Source organism: Rana temporaria, chromosome 5, assembly GCF_905171775.1.
Source record: "Rana temporaria chromosome 5, aRanTem1.1, whole genome shotgun sequence".
Taxonomy (NCBI): domain Eukaryota; kingdom Metazoa; phylum Chordata; class Amphibia; order Anura; family Ranidae; genus Rana; species Rana temporaria.
Genome location: NC_053493.1, coordinates 145,918,477 through 145,936,854, shown reverse-complemented (window position 1 = coordinate 145,936,854; position 18,378 = coordinate 145,918,477). Strand labels below are relative to the sequence as shown.

At 43.4% G+C, this 18,378-nt stretch overlaps 1 protein-coding gene across 1 annotated transcript in view; it reads right to left on the bottom strand.

The window, feature by feature from the left end:
- AOAH (acyloxyacyl hydrolase) overlaps window positions 1–15,025 on the bottom strand; it is a 198,038-nt gene extending 183,013 nt beyond the window's left edge. The window contains exon 1 of the mRNA XM_040353220.1: window positions 14,546–15,025. Within this exon, the coding sequence (XP_040209154.1) occupies window positions 14,546–14,696 (151 nt within the window). The 5' untranslated portion in view covers window positions 14,697–15,025. The remainder of the gene's footprint in view (window positions 1–14,545) is intronic.
- Between the last annotated feature and the right edge of the window lie 3,353 nt (window positions 15,026–18,378).

The following is an 18,378-nucleotide window of genomic DNA, read 5'->3' as shown; positions in this document are numbered from 1 at the left end:
GAGGATCGTTTCCAAAGTTACACACAGACTGAACAGCAGTTAAGTCGGAGTATCTCTTTTGAGGATCTGGCCCTATATTTTAGTAAAAATTTCACACCGAAAAATTTAAACTGCACCAAGTGGAATTATAGACAACGCAGCCCTAGAGAAAAAACTATACTTCAAGTGATTAACATGTATTTTGAACATCCTATATCTTTTCCCTAACAATAATTAAGCGAAAACACTGAAACCTGGATGAGTTGTATCCCTACTAATAGCTTTTGCATGCTTTTATCGGCTGTCATATGTTGTATACAAATTTGGTTGATCTGTACCTATGATCTGCTGTGCTGTTTTCACCACAAGAGACATACACTAGTTATCCACCTCCCTGCAGCTGACATACCACAATGATAAAAATTGACCAGAAGTCTTAAAGCGGAGCTCCACCCTAAAGTGGAACTCCCGCTTATCGGAACCCTCCCCCCCTCCGGTGTCACATTTGACACCTTTCAGGGGGGTGGGGGGTGCAGACACCTGTCTAAAGACAGGTATTTGCACCCACTTCCGGCCTCACAGTCTCGGGCAGACTGCGGGCATGACGTCACCTCCCGCCCCCCCCCCCCCCATTGTGTTCTGGGAACCTTCGGCTCCCAGTACACAGCGGGAGCCAATCGGCAGGCGTAGCGTGACTCGCACATGCGCCGTAGGGAACCGGGCAGTGAAGCCGGAGCGTTTCACTTCCTGGTTCCCTCACCGAGGATGGCGGGGGGGGGGGGCAGCAGAGTGATCGCTCGTCCTCTGCTGCGGACAGCGCTGGACTCCAGGAGAGGTAAGTGTCCTAATATTTAAAGTCAGCAGCTGCAGTATTTGTAGCTGCTGGCTTTTAATATTTTTTTTTTCAGCGGACATCCGCTTTAAAGAGGAACTAAACACTCCTATCCTTAACAGCCAAGGAAGCTGTTATCTTAGCCTTTGTTTGATCTGAACTTGCATTTGATGGCTTTACTGTCCCTGTGACAGTTATCATTCACAATATGCCTTGAATGTAACTGTGTCATCTCCTAGAACAAAATTATCTCTGTTTGTAGGCAATAAATCTGTATGATTTCCTGAGAGCTACCCACAAGGTAGAGAAGAGTGGTGATTCTGTATGAACTCGTATATATTTAGATGGCTCCCCAAATATAACAGGGGTGTAGTCCCCTTGTCTTAAACAAGGGCTACTAGCCAAATTTAGTGCTGCTGCATAGTAAGTAACCTAGCTGATTTGTAGTTTATTTGTTAATTTGGTTTCCCCCTAAATCCAGTGTAGCTATAGCGCCTCCTTTTTTTGCCAGTAGGTGTCATTTAGTTATTAGTATGATGGGCTGCAGTGAAACTGGATTATGAATATTCATACTTCTCTTAACCAACCAGTAGGAGTTTCCTGGCCACTGGTGCATGCTGGGAGAGTATATAAATATTTGGATGGATGGATTAAATCAAAGGACGGAGAATTAAATCAATAAAAATAGCAAAAGTGAAGCATTCAAATTTATGACAGGACAAACAGGAGATAAGTTGTATTTAATGTAAATTTCAGGAAATGTTCTTATGATAGGACACCTGAAAAAACGTTGTAGGGGGTTAAAAAGCTTAGCTAAGATTTATGATATACATACAGTATATGCATACGCAATATTATTATTAATGGTATATTATACTATATATACAACAAATTCTCAGTTGCAGCACTTTAATGAGTGCATTCATAAAAAAAAAAAAAAAAATCGAACTTTTTTTATGAAAAGGCATTCCAGGTAACTATACTTTGAATGCAGTACTTTTCCTTTACATGCTCTCTAATGTTTCATCAAGCTTCCATTTGTCTGAAAATATCTTCCCACGTGCAGTTAAAAGATTCGAAACCTTTTTGTCAAAGTGACTCATATAATCAAAAAGAAGCCTTCTATTAAGGACAGAAACGTTCCCTCTTTATGTCTGAAAATTATTTTCCCATTACGTCTCAGTAAAGCATACAGACATATTTTTTACACAAGAAATATACATTTAACTACATTTTTTAAATGTTTTCCTTTATTTGTGGCAAGAAAAAGCAACTGAATAAAATCATCTTCAGATATTTATTAAATACTGTAGAAAAAGACACACATTTTTTCTTTTATTTTAACAAGATGACCTTTACAAATCTGATGCGCTTTTAGTGGGACCTTGATAAATATTGAATGCTCAATACAACACAGCAAAAAAAAAAAACTGAATTATAATATAAAAATGGTCTTGTGTTGTGAGATTTCAGATTCTGCATACATTATGTACTACCTAATCCAGCACAAGTGATTTATAACCAAAAACGTTTGAAAGGTTTTTTAAGGTTTAGAAAACTAAACCTTACTACCTGACCCAGTCGTAGCACTATTAAACTACAAACCCCAACTCTTAACCTTTCGCCAATTTAAACTATTAGGCCTCGTACACACGACCGCTTTCCTCGACAAAATCCATCAAGAAACTTGGTGGCAGAGCTTTTTTGCCGAGGAAAACAGCTGTGTGTATGTTTTTCGTCGAGAAAACTGTTGTGGATCTCGACAGGAAAAAAAGAGAACAAGTTCTCTTTTTTTCTCGTCGGGAGTCTCAATTTCCTCGTCAGGTTTCTCGTCGGGCTGGTTTACGATGAGAAACACATTTGTGTGTATGCTTAGAAACCCGCACATGCTCAGAATAAAGTATGAGACGGGAGCGCACCTTCGGTAAAAGTAGCGTTCATAATGGATTGCAGTTTTTTTATCCATAGGAAAATTTTAAAACATGTTCTATTTTTTTTCACCGATGGAAAACATGAAAACGATGAAAACGGTCCATCGGTCTGTTTTCATCAGACAAACTGATCGTGTGTACAGGGCTTTAGAGTTAAAGTGATATATCAGGCAGATGACTAAATACTGTACACAGGGGGGGGGGGGGGTTCAATAAGGCCCTATTGATGCTTTAAAATGGTCTGTGTCAGATTAAAATGTTGCTACCTTGTTTTGGTAGCTTTACTGGCACATGTAGTAAATTCAGGTAATACTGGATCACATTAAAAAATTATTTAGTTTGTAGACAATGAAACTAGAGATGATTCCCAACCATAAGACATCATATGACGTCCTGGATTTGAAGTGGAAATGTCTGAATGATGCCTGCAGCTGCAGACATCTGCAGATGTCTTTATTTTCAGCCAGAAATTCCCTCTCATGTAAAAGCCATCTTAGCAGCTGATTAGCTACTGAATGAATATAAATGGGATGCAAGCGCGCCTTGCATCCCATTTATATAGGCATCACCGTCCCATCATGCTCCGGTAGGTACCCACGTGCACCCACCACGTGGGTACCTATCGGAGCATGATGGGACGGTGATGCCTATATAAATGGGATGCAAGGCGTGCTTCCATCATTGCAGTGAGAAGAGGCGACGTGTCAACATCGGAAGAAGGGAGAAGAAGAACCTGACGTCACAGAAGACCGCGCTGGCTGCCTGTTAGTAATTGAGCTAACACACGAAGATAGCAGGCAGCCAGCGCTGAAGAAGAAGGCACCGGACAGCTGCAGAAGAACCGGGGTGCGCCGAGTCAACAGCGGAGAGTGGCGAAGATAGAAGAAGACCCCCGGAGAGCGGAGAAGACCCCCGGAGAGCGGAGAAGACCCCCCTCCGGAGAGCGGAAGAAGAAACCCCCCCCGGAGAGCGGAGAAGACCCCCGGAGAGTGGAAGAAGAAGCCCCCCCTGGTATTAGAGCTAATAAAGAAGACAGGGGGGGCCTCCGGAGCAGACTAATAAATTATTTTAAAAACCCTTGTGTTGTGTGTTTAATAACTTTAACTTTTTGCCTCCAGGTGAATGGGCAGGGGTACGATGTACCCCATATCAATTCACTTAGGGTGGGGGGCCGGTATCTGGGGGCCCCTTTATTAAAGGGGACTCCCAGATTCCGATAAGCCCCCGCCCGCAGACCCCGACAACCAACGGCAAGGGTTGTCGGGAAGAGGTCCTGTCCTCATCAACATGGGGACAGGGTGCTCTGGGGTGGGGGGGCCCGCAGTGCGCCCCCCTGCCCCAGAGCACCCAACCCCCCCATGTTGAGGGCATGCGGCCTGGCACGGCTCAGGAGGGGGGGGGGCGCTCGCTCGTCCCCACTCCCTTTCCTGACCGGCCGGGTAGCGTGCTTTGGATACGGGTCTGGTATGGATTGTAGGGGGAAAATTCGACGTAGGGGGGGTCTCCTTACAACCCATACCAGACCTAAGGGCCTGGTATGCTCCTGGGGGGGGAACCCATGCCGTTTTTTTCTTTGAAAATTGGCATGGAGTTCTCCCTCTCAGGAATGCATGCCGAGCGACGCTGACAATTTTTCTTTTTTGTTTTTGTTTTCCCGGCGCTTTTTTTTTTTCACCCGTCGCAACTTTAGTGTCCCGTCGCAATCCACAAAGCCCGCCGTAAATTACGTTCGCGCGCTGCACGTCGGGAAAATTACGTCACACGCATGCGCAGTACGGCCGGCGCGGGAGCGCGCCTCATTTAAATTTTAAACGCCCCCGGAGAGGAGGCACTTAAGTTACACGGCGTGTAATTTCTAGGTAAGTGCTTTGTGGATCAGGCACTTAGGTAGAAATTTTAAGTCAGTGTAACTTAACTGCTGAAAGTTAAGTTAGGCAGCTTTTTTGGGAATCAGGCCCTCTAGTTTTAGTAAACCAACCTTTGTGTAAAAAACAAAAAAACACATAGTGAGGTCACGCCTGCATATGTAAATGATGTTCGTACCACACATGAGGTATCAACATGAACGTTATAGCAAGACTAATAATTCTAGCACTAAACCTCCTCAGTGACTCTAATATGTTTACTGTTTTGAAATTCTGTGCAGCCAATCTCGTGATTTAGAGCTCATTCAAACATGTAGTACAGGGGTGGTAAAACCTAACACAGCAACTGGAGCGGGTTGTACACAAGTCATGGAAAAAATGATACCCCCATCACAAATGGTGGACAGTACCATCGTTGCTCGCAACAAACTCAAGTTAATAGAGCCACGCAGAAACCACCCTGCAACTGCATGCAATGCACCTAGTGCAGGTTTTTCAGAGTTAAAACAGATAGTGAGCCAGCGACATATCACCTCCCACCTGTCTCCTCTTTGCCTTTAGTCTCCTTACTGGACAGTAAATCAACATAATTTATTTTGTCATCTACCCATAACCAATTAACCAATTCCTCCATTCACACTAACAGGGCAGATGAACTTAAGAGCCTTCTAACTCCTCTTGTCTTGTTCTTATTACATGTGAGTGGCTGCAAATAACTGAGGAAGCTTTATTAGGGCTGCTTTCCGCAGCTAATCATTGGGAACCCCACTGGGTCTCCCGCACATAATCGCACGTGGACCCATTTGTGAGTATGAAAGAGACCTTATAGAATCTGCCCTAGGCACTGGTCCATAAGTGGTATTATAGTAACTACAGCCCTGCATCTACAATTGAGCATTTTAGTCTGGCTAAGACTAGATTGTTGCTTCTATTATATCTGTGAAGAAAAACACCTTTGGATACGATTCATGTACTCACAAGGGTCATAAAAAGCTGCATCAGGTGAACAAGATGATTTAATGAGTTGCAGGGTGACTACACTACAACACAAACAATAAGCTCTGCAATAAAATCACCAACACTGGGAGCTATCAGTTGCAAGTGTAGCATTACCCCCGGAGGAGCTGCTGGATGTTTGGGCGGCACATTACCTCATGGCTCCTCCGAATTCCCAGGGGTGAGTGATACTTATTGCATATAGTAGAAGTAAAGGAATGTCCACGACAGGTGCTCTTTGCTGTGCTCTTTAGTACCCAGCCAGGTAAAAACAATAAACTTGTGGTGAGGAAAGTAAAGCTGAAGAAGAAGGGAGAATAGCAGATTCAGGCGTGATGATAGGGAAACAGTCCTGCTCCCAAGCGTAACACTTCTCTGCGCCACTCCTGCCGGAATGGGTTTAGTGTCCCCTCTCACTGACCTGGCAGCCGAAGTATCACTTGACAATTGTAAGATGAAGTCTCTGCCACAGACTCTCCTTGGTAAGCCTCAGAAGGGTACCTCTGCCACAGGTCCTCTCTGGATTAAATTTTTGGAGATATACCTCCTTAGATGAATTACGCCTGGGTCTCCTTCAACTTGTCGCTCAGGTACCGACTGACAGGTGATTAATCCTTCAGTGTCAGGCTACCTCGATCCCCGGTGGTTTGTCCAGGCCCTTTTGGACCGCCAGCCTCTTAATGGCGCTCCTCAGACTGACTCCCCACCGAACAGCAGTACAGCTTGGGATTCTCAAAGGTGGGAACCCAGTCACTCACTGGGTCTCCGTCGCTGTTCAGATGCCCCGGGCCAGCATGGCCCCGGAACCAGGAACACCGTGTGGCACGCACGCCCCGGCCAAGTAGGCCATAACGCCGGGGCGCCGTGATGTGGCCACCCTAAAGGTGGGTGCCACACTGGATGAAGAAGACCAAGAACCAATGGCGTCTGCCCCATAAATACCCCTCCCCAGCATGCACAGCGAGGTCAAACCCTCCTGATTGGCTGCTAGGAAAGAGCACCCAAATCTTGACTCCACTCTTGCCACCTGCAGCATCGGGGCTGGAAGAACACCCCAGTACAACAGAATAAGCCCACAGCACAGCCAAGCTGAGACAGAGACCCTGTTATGCACTTAACAATCTGGATCAGAGTCTAACTATACTCTGATCTAACCTTAAATTTGACTAGCACCGGTACTATAAAGTACACAGGCGCTACACAAGGTACCACTGAACTTTAGCTTTGAAATCTCTCCCTATCACCCAATTGTAAAATATTTCTTACAACACAGAAAAATGCAGAACCTACAGTTTATGGGCTTTTCAAAATTGCGCAATGCACATTTCAGGTCATACGAGGATTTCCCTGAACTTTCTCTATACAGTATATTTTGTTGAAAAATTCCACTAGCAGACATAGGCAGTGACTTGTTCCATAAACCTGGTGTTTAGCCGACATCATAGCAATATATATATATATATATATATATATATATATATATATATATATATATATATATAATTTTTTTTTTATGATTTCTAGTAATTCTGATGATCTTACTAGAATTTTGCTGTATAAGGCCCGGGCTTCATCAGTTCAGCAAGGGGGGCGCAAGGGGGGCGCAGGCAGCAGAAGGAATCCATTCATGAAGAGGAGGGGGTGATTGTGTGGTGGGAGTGATTACTGGAACCGATACCTTGTATGGCTCTCCTTGCACCAGCTGAGGGCTGACTTCCCCTCCTCTACCTCCCACTGGCTTTCAGCTGCAGCAGGGAAATCTATACAGGAGATCGGTTCCAGTATTTGACCCCCCCCCCCCCTCCGCACACTGATCACACCTTCCTGTCCTTGATCTGATTCTCCCTGCTCACAAATAATATTGTGACTGAGCTATAATTCGAAGATAGCCACATGAATTCATAGATGATTCAATCAGTAAATAGAATAAAATAATCCTCAATAAGTGATGTTATAAATAACTAAATGAGAAAACTTTAAGGAAAAGTCCAGCCTGCGGTTTTTAGGCTGGGCTACTCCTGAGAGTCACAGAAGTGCAATTCGTTTTGCACCACTGTGACCCATATTCAGCGGAGAGCGGTCTGAAGTCCGCTCTCCACTGATGTCACTGCCATCCGTCGGGGCAGAGGGTCATCACGACTTCCAAGTCTGGATCCGCCAGCTGCCATGATTGATGGCAGTCTCAGCAACTCAGCGAGCCGCTGAGACAGCCTCTCCCTGCCCCTCCACAGCTCAACGCTCGGAGAAGTAGAGCACAAGCAATGCTGACTGATAGTCAGCATCGCTCTGCTCGGGGGGAGGAGAGAGAACCAAACTTATTGGCTATGTTCTGTGGCTCGGTGCAGAGATGCCGGGGGACAGATGCAGCATTGGTCTGATGCTGCATCCACCGAGGTAAGTATGGACAAAAAAAAAGAAGCCGAACGTCGGTGCGCAGGCACCGTATAGAGCCGCACCGACGTTCGGCTTCTTTCGGCAACTCGTGACGCGCTGTATGCGACGGTCGGAAGGCTGTCAATCAAATAGGAACGCCCAGTCCCGAAGACCATACCCGGAAGCGGCGGAGAACATCTATCTCTAAAACGGTAAGTACTACATTGATTTAAAAAAAACACCCGTGCTTCCCGTAATTAGCCTCAATCTAATGTTAAAAAAATGTTTTGGGGTGATCTTTAATGATTTTCTCTCCTTCCTGAGACCATAGATAAGGGATGAAAGGTGCTAATAGTGTTTTATTAAAAATAAATGTCAAATTCTTGCACTTACATCAGAAAGTGTCCATTTCCCGACATAAAGGCATATCCACTTTTCTCCAAAACCTCAGGCTGCGAGCTGACATCACTCCAAACAAGCCCCACCCTACGCGTTTTGACATGATGTCATCATCAAGGACAGAATGGAGGCGGCTCATCCCGAATCTCGTATTTATGGAGAGCAGGGGAAGGGGCTGGCAAATATGTCATATTTACTGGCCCCTTTAATTTCAGAATGATGGGTAGCAATCACTCACTGTGTTCATTTATAACTGAAAAATAGAGACATCAGGGGTTGGTTTACACCCCTGATATTTCACTCAAGCCAATCCCCCCCATCAGTCTTGTGAAAAAAAAAAAAATACAATTTGTAAAAAAAAAAATTGAAAAAAAAATTGAAAACGAAAAAAAAACATTGATACAGTGTGAACGGGCAATTTGTTCTGTGGTTGACGCTGCTTGTTACTCTACGGGGATGCAGGGACTGTGCGAACACTGTGGGTCCTAATTTGACAGGTGTGCATGTGCAAGTGAGTGACCGGTATGTGTTCAGGGCCATAAACCTGCGACCACAAGGTTGTCAAGGTAGAACCTATGGTTGTGTTCATACAGCTCCTGTATCCCCATAGCATCCCCATAGCGTATCATAGGCTGTCTGCACACAGCTCCAGCCACATAAAACAACAAAAAAAATGTTGATTCATACTGTACAGGCCACAGCGCCCATGTGATTATTCACATGGGCACTGTGGCCTGTACAGTATGAATACCTCATTCACACACAAAGCTTTGTTTATTAACTCTATACTTATATGTTAGATTTATACTCAAATTCCTCACAAAATATCTCTAACGCATGCCATTGGTTGTATAGGCCTGATACAGAGAAAAATGGATTAATCTAGAAACATCTAAACATGTAAGTTATGCCCTGTACACACGATCGGAATTTCTGTCGGAATCATTTTTTCCATAATTTTTTCCATCAGGAAAAAACAGAAGTTTTTTCCTGATGGAATTCCGTTCAAGCTGTCTTGCATACACACTGTCACACCAAATTTCGACCGTCCAAAACGCGGTGACGTACAACACTACAACGAGCCGAGAAAGATGAAGTTCAATGCTTCCGAGCATGCGTGAACTTGATTCTGAGCATGCATGTTTTTTTTCTCAGTCAGAGTTCCAAACACACGATCAGAACTTGCTGATCGCTAGAATTTGCGATGGGGGCACACACACGGTCGGAATATCCGATGAAAAAATTCGGTCTGACTTTTTTCATCAGAAATTCCGATCGTGTGTACAGTACAAGGCATTAGGCGTTACTCAGATGCCATTCTTCTGAGATTACCCTAGGTGACCTATGCACAGTCTAATATGTTTCTTTAGGCTGCAAAGCATCATGCATTATAAGGCAGACTACTTAAGTGTGTGGGTGTGTGTACTGTTTCTCACTCGCTTGTATACTACATGATAATAAATAACAATTTGCAGAGAGAATAAAGGCATCCTTATGCATTTTGGGAATATTATAATAAAAACAAATGTTTTTGGCATGTTCTTTCATTTGTTGGCCTGTCGCAGATCGATGTCTCTGATTATGTTGGCATTTTGCTTTGGAAGGGTTAGAAAATATCTTCTGATCATGGATTTATAACTGACAGTGTCAGAGCAGAGATAGATTTTCAAGAGATATCATTAAACATCACCAGACAGGATGACTAGGTGTGTGTGTGCAAGTTTCCTTACCCAGCATCTTGAAATGAACACACAACAATTGACGTTCGTTTGTAATATGTCTTCTGTTTCCTCTGATTTAAAGGGGTTGTAAAGGTTTGCTTTTTATTTTCTGAATAGCTTCCTTTAAGCTTGTGCATCGTTGGTTCACTTACCTTTTCCTTTGATTTCCCTTCTAAATGTTTTCTTTGTCTGAATTTCTCACTTCCTGTTCTCCTCAGTAAGCTGTTCTGGCTGACTTTCCACCGCTCGGATGATGGGGCAAGCTTACTGAGGAATAACAGGAAGTGAGAAATTCAGACCAAGAAAAAAAAACATTTAGAAGGGAAATCGAAGGAAAAGGTAAGTGAACCAACAATGCACTAGCTTAAAGTAACCTATTTCGAAAATAAAAAACAAACCTTTACAACCCCTTTAACTTCAAGGATGTTTACAAGTCATACTTATTAGGTGATGCAGTTCAATGCAAATGATTACGTGTCCTACAATGTCATTTCTGTGGATTGTGGATAGAACAACAAAGACCAGTGTCCCAGCCATCCCATACGTTCTACTGTGTATGGCCACCAAGATCCATTCTACTAATCTGGTGAATGCTCGTCCAGCAGAGGAAGCAATATAGGTTAATGGCAAGCATAGACTGAACATTGTAATACACTGCTATGCTCCAGTGCAGAAGTATGGACATTGACTCAGAATACCCTTTCTTATTTAGGCAGCATGTGACAGAAGTTGAAAACACATGCTAAGTGCTCCACTTTCAGTGTCTATGTCAGTCAGGTCAACTATGCCAGCAATGTCAACCATGGTTCCTCCAGAGGCTGCAAGGGGGTTCCATGAGCTCTGACTGACTGACCTCTCATTTATTGGTCCCTGCATAGTTCTGACGCCAACATAACATGGCAGAGCCAACTGTGTGACACCAATGATCTTTTTAGCTGTCTGTATGGTGACCATGTATGCTTCATTTTTTTTTAATCTAATCTATTTTTAATTTGATTAAAAAATGTCATCCAAAAACAATCAAATAGCTATAACTCCCCAACCCCCACAAATTTGATTAAACTGAGTCATTTGACCAGGGCATAAAATTATCGACCATTTAGCATTGAGCAGCAGCACTGAGATACTTTGTTCATCGTGAATATATGATCTAATTTTTTTATGATATCGAATTATGAGAATACATTGTAGAAACAGAGATCTAATCAATAACTTATAATCCTATATTAACTGTTGATTGAAATCCACTTCCCCACATGTTGTTTATCAATGAAATAGGCTTTCAGCTCTGGCTCACACTGGTGCGTTTTGACATGCGATTTGAAATGTCAAATCGCATGTCAATGGAACCATCCTAATTGGTGCAACGCTGCATCTGCGGCGCTGCGCAGATTTCAAAAAGTAGTTTTTGTACTACTTTTTGCGATTTCAGGCTGTGATTTACATTGACATCTGTGCAGAAACCCTCACAGATGTCTCAGAAATCGTGGCCAAAATTGGGACTGATATTTCAGCTGAAGTCGCACAGCTTCATTCCCGCAGCTTATTGTGAACCTGGTCTCAACTATAGATTAAACATTCCTATCAGAAGAGTTTGATCGGAAAATAAATCAATTGTTTATCAAAGTAAGAAAGGCCACCATTAGCGTGGCATTCTGACCATCACTGTTAGGGGGTCATTCTCCCTACTCGCTACCAATTTAAGGGCACTGACCCCCCAATGAATTGGTTTTAGCAGGGTTCCCAAAGAGTTCCTCCTGGGTAAAAAGGTTAAGAAAGGCTGGTCTGTGTGAACATAGTCTGACATGGCTCCTGCATCATGTGACCACTGTGATTGGCTCCCATCTCCCTGGCTCCCGATCAAAAACCTTGACCGAGAATTATCGGTGGCAGCTCAGTCAGTGCACTGGGAGCATGCAGTAAGTGTACTCTCAGCATACAACCTTATTCCTCCAATGGGTGCATATGAGCAATGGCTGGGCAATAAAGCCCACTGTTCTTGCTGCCACAAAGGGGTTAAGAAGCTCAAAGCTCAGTCTGATCCTTACCAGTGGTGGCTGGTGCTAAAAATGGGGGGAGGCACAAACAAACCCCTCTAGGTCCACACTCACCATGGGAAACAGCTCCCCTGATACCCCTGCTGCTTCCCCTCTGTGGCTTCCGTGTAACCCAGTCTTTTTTCCGAGTTTCAAATATTTAGCCTCCTGATTGGCCAGGACGAGAAGCTGGAAACCGGAAGTGACGTGATGTCGAATATTGGGTCGCTAAAATAATAAGTGGGAGGGTTTGTGGCGCAGTGCTCTAATCACATGCTTGTCCAAAAATGACAGGCATAATAGACAACCATTAGTCCAGCGCCCCGCACAGTGCACACACATAGAACAATTTATATTTAATTAAATGATAATATTACTTTAATGTTAATATTAACTTTAAGATGATAAAAAATGTTAGTCGTATTATCATTTATTTAAAAATAAATTGTTCTATGATTAGCTTTCTTTGTCAAAACTTTGGGAGGGAAACTCCCCTGTGCCCCTTATGGACCGGCCGCCGCTAATCCTTACTGCTTTGGGATGATTTCCGCTCACTTTCTGTCCTGGTGACAAAGGATGAAGCCGTACACACGCACGGTTTTCTCGGCAAGAAAACTGCTGGCAGAGCTTTTTGCCGAGAAAACCGTTCATGTGTATGGTTTCTCGTTGAGAAAACTGTTGTGAATCTCGACGAGAAAAATAGAGAACCTTCTTTCTATTTTCTCGTCGGGAGTCTCAATTTTCTCGTTGTGATTCTCGTCGGACTGGTTTACAAAGAGAAAAACGTTTGTGTGTATGCTTTTCTGAGGCCTCGTACGCACGACTGAGAAACTCGACAGAATCCATCAAGAAACTTGGTGGCAGAGCTTTTTTGCCGAGGAAAACGGTCGTGTGTACGTTTTTCATCGAGGAAACTGTCGAGGAACTCGACGAGAAAAAAAGAGAACACGTTCTCTTTTTCCTCGACGGGAGTCTCAATTTCCTCGTCGTGTTCCTCGTCGGGCTGGTTTTCGACGAAAAACTCGAGCGTGTGTATGCTAAGAAACCCACGCATGCTCAGAATAAAGTATGAGACGGGAGTAAAAGTAGCATTTGTAATGGAGATAACACATTTTTCAGGCTGTAACAGACTGAAAAGTGCAAATCGTCTCTTACCACACTTTTACTTAACACGCAGTAACATGAGATTAGCAAAAGCAGCCCCCAGGGTTGTGCCAGTGGAATCGAACTTCCCCTGCCATTGTATGTGTTGTACGTCACCGCGTTTGAGAACAAGGAGATTTTGTCTTGACCGTGTGTACGCAAAGCAAGCTTGTCGAGTTCCTCGACAAGCCTTACAAGAAACTCGTCGAGGAAAACGATGTGTCTCGCCCGACGAGTTACTCGGTCGTGTGTACGAGGCCTGAGTCTTAAACAACCCAGCGCATGGTCAGAATCAAGTATGAGACGGCAGCGCACCTTCTGGTAAAACTAGCGTTCGTAATGGAGATAGCACATTCATCACGCTGTAATGGACTGAAAAACACAGAGACTGAAAAGCGCGAATCGTCTCTCACCAAACTTTTACTAACACGCAGTAACACGAGATTAGCAAAAGCAGCCCAATGGGTGGCGCCATTGGAATCAAACTTCCCCTTTATAGTGCCGTCGTACGTGTTGTACGTCACCACGTTTTAGAACGACGACAGTGTGTATGCAAGGAAAGCTAGACAAGAATCCCGTTGAGAAAAACAACGTTTTTTTTTACAACGGGATTCTCGCCCGTGTGTACAGGGCTTCAGAGACAGAAAGTGATGCAGATTCTATTTTTTAGGTCTCTCGAATTTCTTGTCCAGTGTCACAACTGGACACCTGCATAAAAAAAAAAAAAAAAAGCCCTGTACACACGATCGGATATCTGATGGAGTCTAATCCGATGGATTTTTTCATTGGATATCCGATGAAGCTGACATTCATCAGTCTTGTCTACACACCATCGGTTATAAATCCGATCGTGTCCGAAGCGGTGACGTAAAACACTCCGACGTGCTGAAAAAAATGACGTTCAATGCTTCCGCGCATGCGTCGACTTGATTCTGAGCATGCATGGATTTTTGACCGATGGACTTCCCCACAGACGAACGTTTTTTTCTATCGTTTTTTTATCTATAGGAAGAATTTAAAACAGATGGGAAAAAAAAACGATGGTGCCCACACACGATCGGTTCGTCAGACTAAAACGGTCCATCGATCCATTTTCATCAGACAAACCGATCGTGTGTACAGGACTTTATCCAAAACTAAAAAGGAGAATTTATACATACACTTTAAGAACTTCCTTCTCTAAATGGAAAATGGCAAGAATATGAATCTTTACAAAGTTACCTTTGAATATAACAACAACAACAACAACAACAACAACACTTGTACGTACCTAGACAAGCACCTTCCTCAGTGGTGACTTGCATTCCTCTCACCTGCACTTTATCATGGTGAAAAAAGGACTTTGCGCAACTATTCTGAATCTGTAAAATCAGAATCCCCATCAGCAGAGCCAGGGAAAGGACTTGTCTCTGTCCATTCATTTTCTCAGTCTGTGGCAGTGCCGTGCAGTCACAAGCTGGGCTGGGGTTGTCAGGTGACTAAGAGAAGGAAATCCACACTGAAAATACAGCACAGCCTCATAACAAGCAAGTTTCTAGGAAATAATAGGAACCAACATATACGTCATGCAGTTATGTCGTGTCCGTCTTCAGATCAGAAAGTTAAAATGATGTTCTTGGCATGTTAAAGTAGCATACAAAAAAATGATGAGGAAATGCTGAAAAGACCAGAGATCTTCACTTCCTACATGAATAAGTTTCTGTGTCACTCATGTGACTGTGTACTCAGTGTTCTCTGTCTAACACAAACATGAGGGAAGTTGCATGTTCAGCTTGTTAGGTCTCATAAGTGGGAGGGGGACTGCGGGTCACTTCAAAAATGTCACTAGATAACAACACATAAAATGGACGTCTTAACGTGCTGAACTGATTAAATATCTTACAATTACATATTGAAATTAACTGAAGGGGAGGGAAATAGTCTTTAAACTGACACTTATCAATATCCTTACCCTCCTAAAAAAATCCACACAGAACCACTGCTTAAAGAGGAGCTCCAGTCTGGATTTTTTTTTAAAAAGTCAGCAGCTACAAATACTGTAGCTGCTGGCTTTTAATATAAGGAAATATGCCTGTCCAGGAATTCCGTGATTTCGGCACACTGAGCCAATTCGTAAGTCGGGTCAGGTGAAGGCGCTGGCATTGTAAGTAAGTAAGTTCGTTTACTTTTTTTTTAACCACGTAACCCCCGGACCATATTGCTGGTCAAAGACCAGAGCACTTTTTGCGATTCGGCACTGCGTCGTTTTAACTGACAATTGCGCGGTCGTGCGACGTGGCTCCCAAACAAAATTGGTGTCCTTTTTTTCCCACAAATAGAGCTTTCTTTTGGTAGTATTTAATCACCTCTGCGATTTTTAGTTTTTGCACTATAAACAAAAATACAGCGACAATTTTGAAAAAAATGTATATTTTTTACTTTTTGCTATAATAAATATCCCCCAAAAAATATATAAAAAAAATATTTTTTTCCTCAGTTTAGGCCGATACGTATTCTTCTATATATTTTTCGTAAAAAAAAAATCGCAATAAACGTTTATTGATTGGTTTGCTCAAAAGTTATAGCGTTTACAAAATAGGGGGTCGTTTTATGGCATTTTTATTAATATAATTTTTTTACTAGTAATGGCGGCGATCAGCGATTTTTTTCGGTACTGCGACATTATGGCGGATACTTCGTACACTTTTGACAAATTTTTGGGACCATTGGCATTTTTATAGCGATCAGTGCTATAAAAATGCATTGGATTACTATAAAAATGCCACTGGCAGGGAAGGGGTTAACACTAGGGGGGTGGGGAAGGGGTTAAGTATGTTCCCTGGGTGTGTTCTAACTGTAGGGGGGTGGCCTCACTAGGGGAAATTACTGATCGCTGTTCATACATTGTACACGTATAGCTACGGGCTCTCGCACAGGGGAGCCGACCTGGTCGGCAAGTAGTTAAAGTGGAACTCCTGACAATTCAGGAGGTTTTAAAATGTGTGTGGAGTGCTGTATCTCAAAGAAGTGGGTAAATCCTTCCAGGGCTGAAGTGTTCAACAGACCAAGCTGTCCAGACAAAGCAGCAGTTGGGGGGTTGAGACAAACCATTTACCACTGACAAGAATGCTGTCATTTTATTTATGTAAAACCTTTATCTCAAAAGGAAACAAACTCTTGCTGTAACTGCTTATAAAGTGTTAGCTGGATGCAATATCGTAGCGTGGGTTGTCAGCACCCAGGGCAAGGCAAGTAATTTGCGCCATCCCCCAACCTGCAGACTTTTAGCACTCCCCGGGTCCCTTCAAATACAATAGTAATGACCAACCTGATACCTATACTGACCACTATACTATATTGTCCACTACACTACACTACACTGACCACTACACTACACTGTCTACTACACTGATCACTACACTACACTGACCACTACACTACACTAAACACTATACTACACTGTCCACTACACTGACCACTTTACTATACTATCCACTACTCTACAATGACCACTATACTATACTGTCCACTACACTACACTGACCACTATACTATACTGTCCACTACACTACACTGACCACTATACTATACTGTCCACTACACTGTCCACTACACTACACTGTCCACTACACTACACTGTCCACTACACTACACTGTCCACTATACTATACTGACCACTATACTATACTGTCCACTACACTAACCACTATACTATACTGTCCACTATACTATACTATCCACTACACTACACTGACCACTATACTATACTATACTGTCCACTACACTACACTGTCCACTATACTATACTGACCACTATACTATACTGTCCACTACACTAACCACTATACTATACTGTCCACTATACTATACTATCCACTACACTACACTGACCACTATACTATACTATACTGTCCACTACACTACACTGTCCACTATACTATACTGACCACTATACTATACTGTCCACTACACTAACCACTATACTATACTGTCCACTATACTATACTATCCACTACACTACACTGACCACTACACTACACTGTCCACTACACTACACTGACCACTATACTATTTTTCCACTACACTGACTACTACACTACACTGAGAACTAAACTGAGAACTACACTACACTGACCACTATACTGTCCTGCCTACAGTAACTCTCTCGCTGCCCATCTATCTCTCTCTGCCCATCTATCTCTCTCTGCCCATCTATCTCTCTCTTCCCATCTGTCTCTCTCTGCCCATCTGTCTCTCTCTATTTGCCTCTGTCTCTCTCTCTCTTTGCCTCTGTCTCTCTGTCTCTCTGTCTCTTTGCCTCTCTCTCTCTCTCTTTGCCTCTGTCTCTCTCTTTTTGTCTCTGTCTCACTCTCTTTGCCTCTGTCTCTCTCTCTCTCTCTCTTTGCCTCTGTCTCTCTCTCTTTTTGTCTCTGTCTCACTCTCTTTGCCTCTGTCTCTCTCTCTCTCTTTGCCTCTCTCTCTTTGCCTCTGCCTCTCTCTGCCTCTGTGTGTCTCTCTCTCTCTCTGCTTTAAAAACCTGTCTAGTGTATTTTTTTATTGACACATTTTTTCCCCCAGGTGAATGGGTAGGGTTACCTCATACTCATTCACATAAGGTGGGGGGCCGGGATCTGGGGACCCGCAAATCCTGACAACCAACAGCCAGGTTTGTCGGGAAGAGGCCCTTGTTCTCATCAAAAGAGGCCCCTGTTGAGGGCATGTGGCCTAGTATGGTCTTGCGGTGCCTGCTTGCCCTCTTTCCTGACCTGCCGGGCTGCGTGCCTCGTTAAATCGCATTTAACACCCTTTGCCGGTGTCTGACGTCTTTACAGCTCTAACGCTAGAAGTTCAGAACAAACTGGTCCTGTTTTTTTTTTTTTGCAGCTTAAAAATGGCTCAGCCATTTACAGCTCAAAAACTTCATGGTGGGCATGAGGCCACATAGGCTAACATGGAGAGAAGTTTTAAAGCTGCAAAAAACGCTCATAAAAGTGGCTGTAAAAATGTCCGTGGGCATGAGGCCTTAAAGTGTAATTAGACCCACATCATTAAACACTGGCAAAACATGCTGTCCATACTCACTCAGAGTGAGAGTCCACTCCCTCCCTGCCCACTAAACAGCTC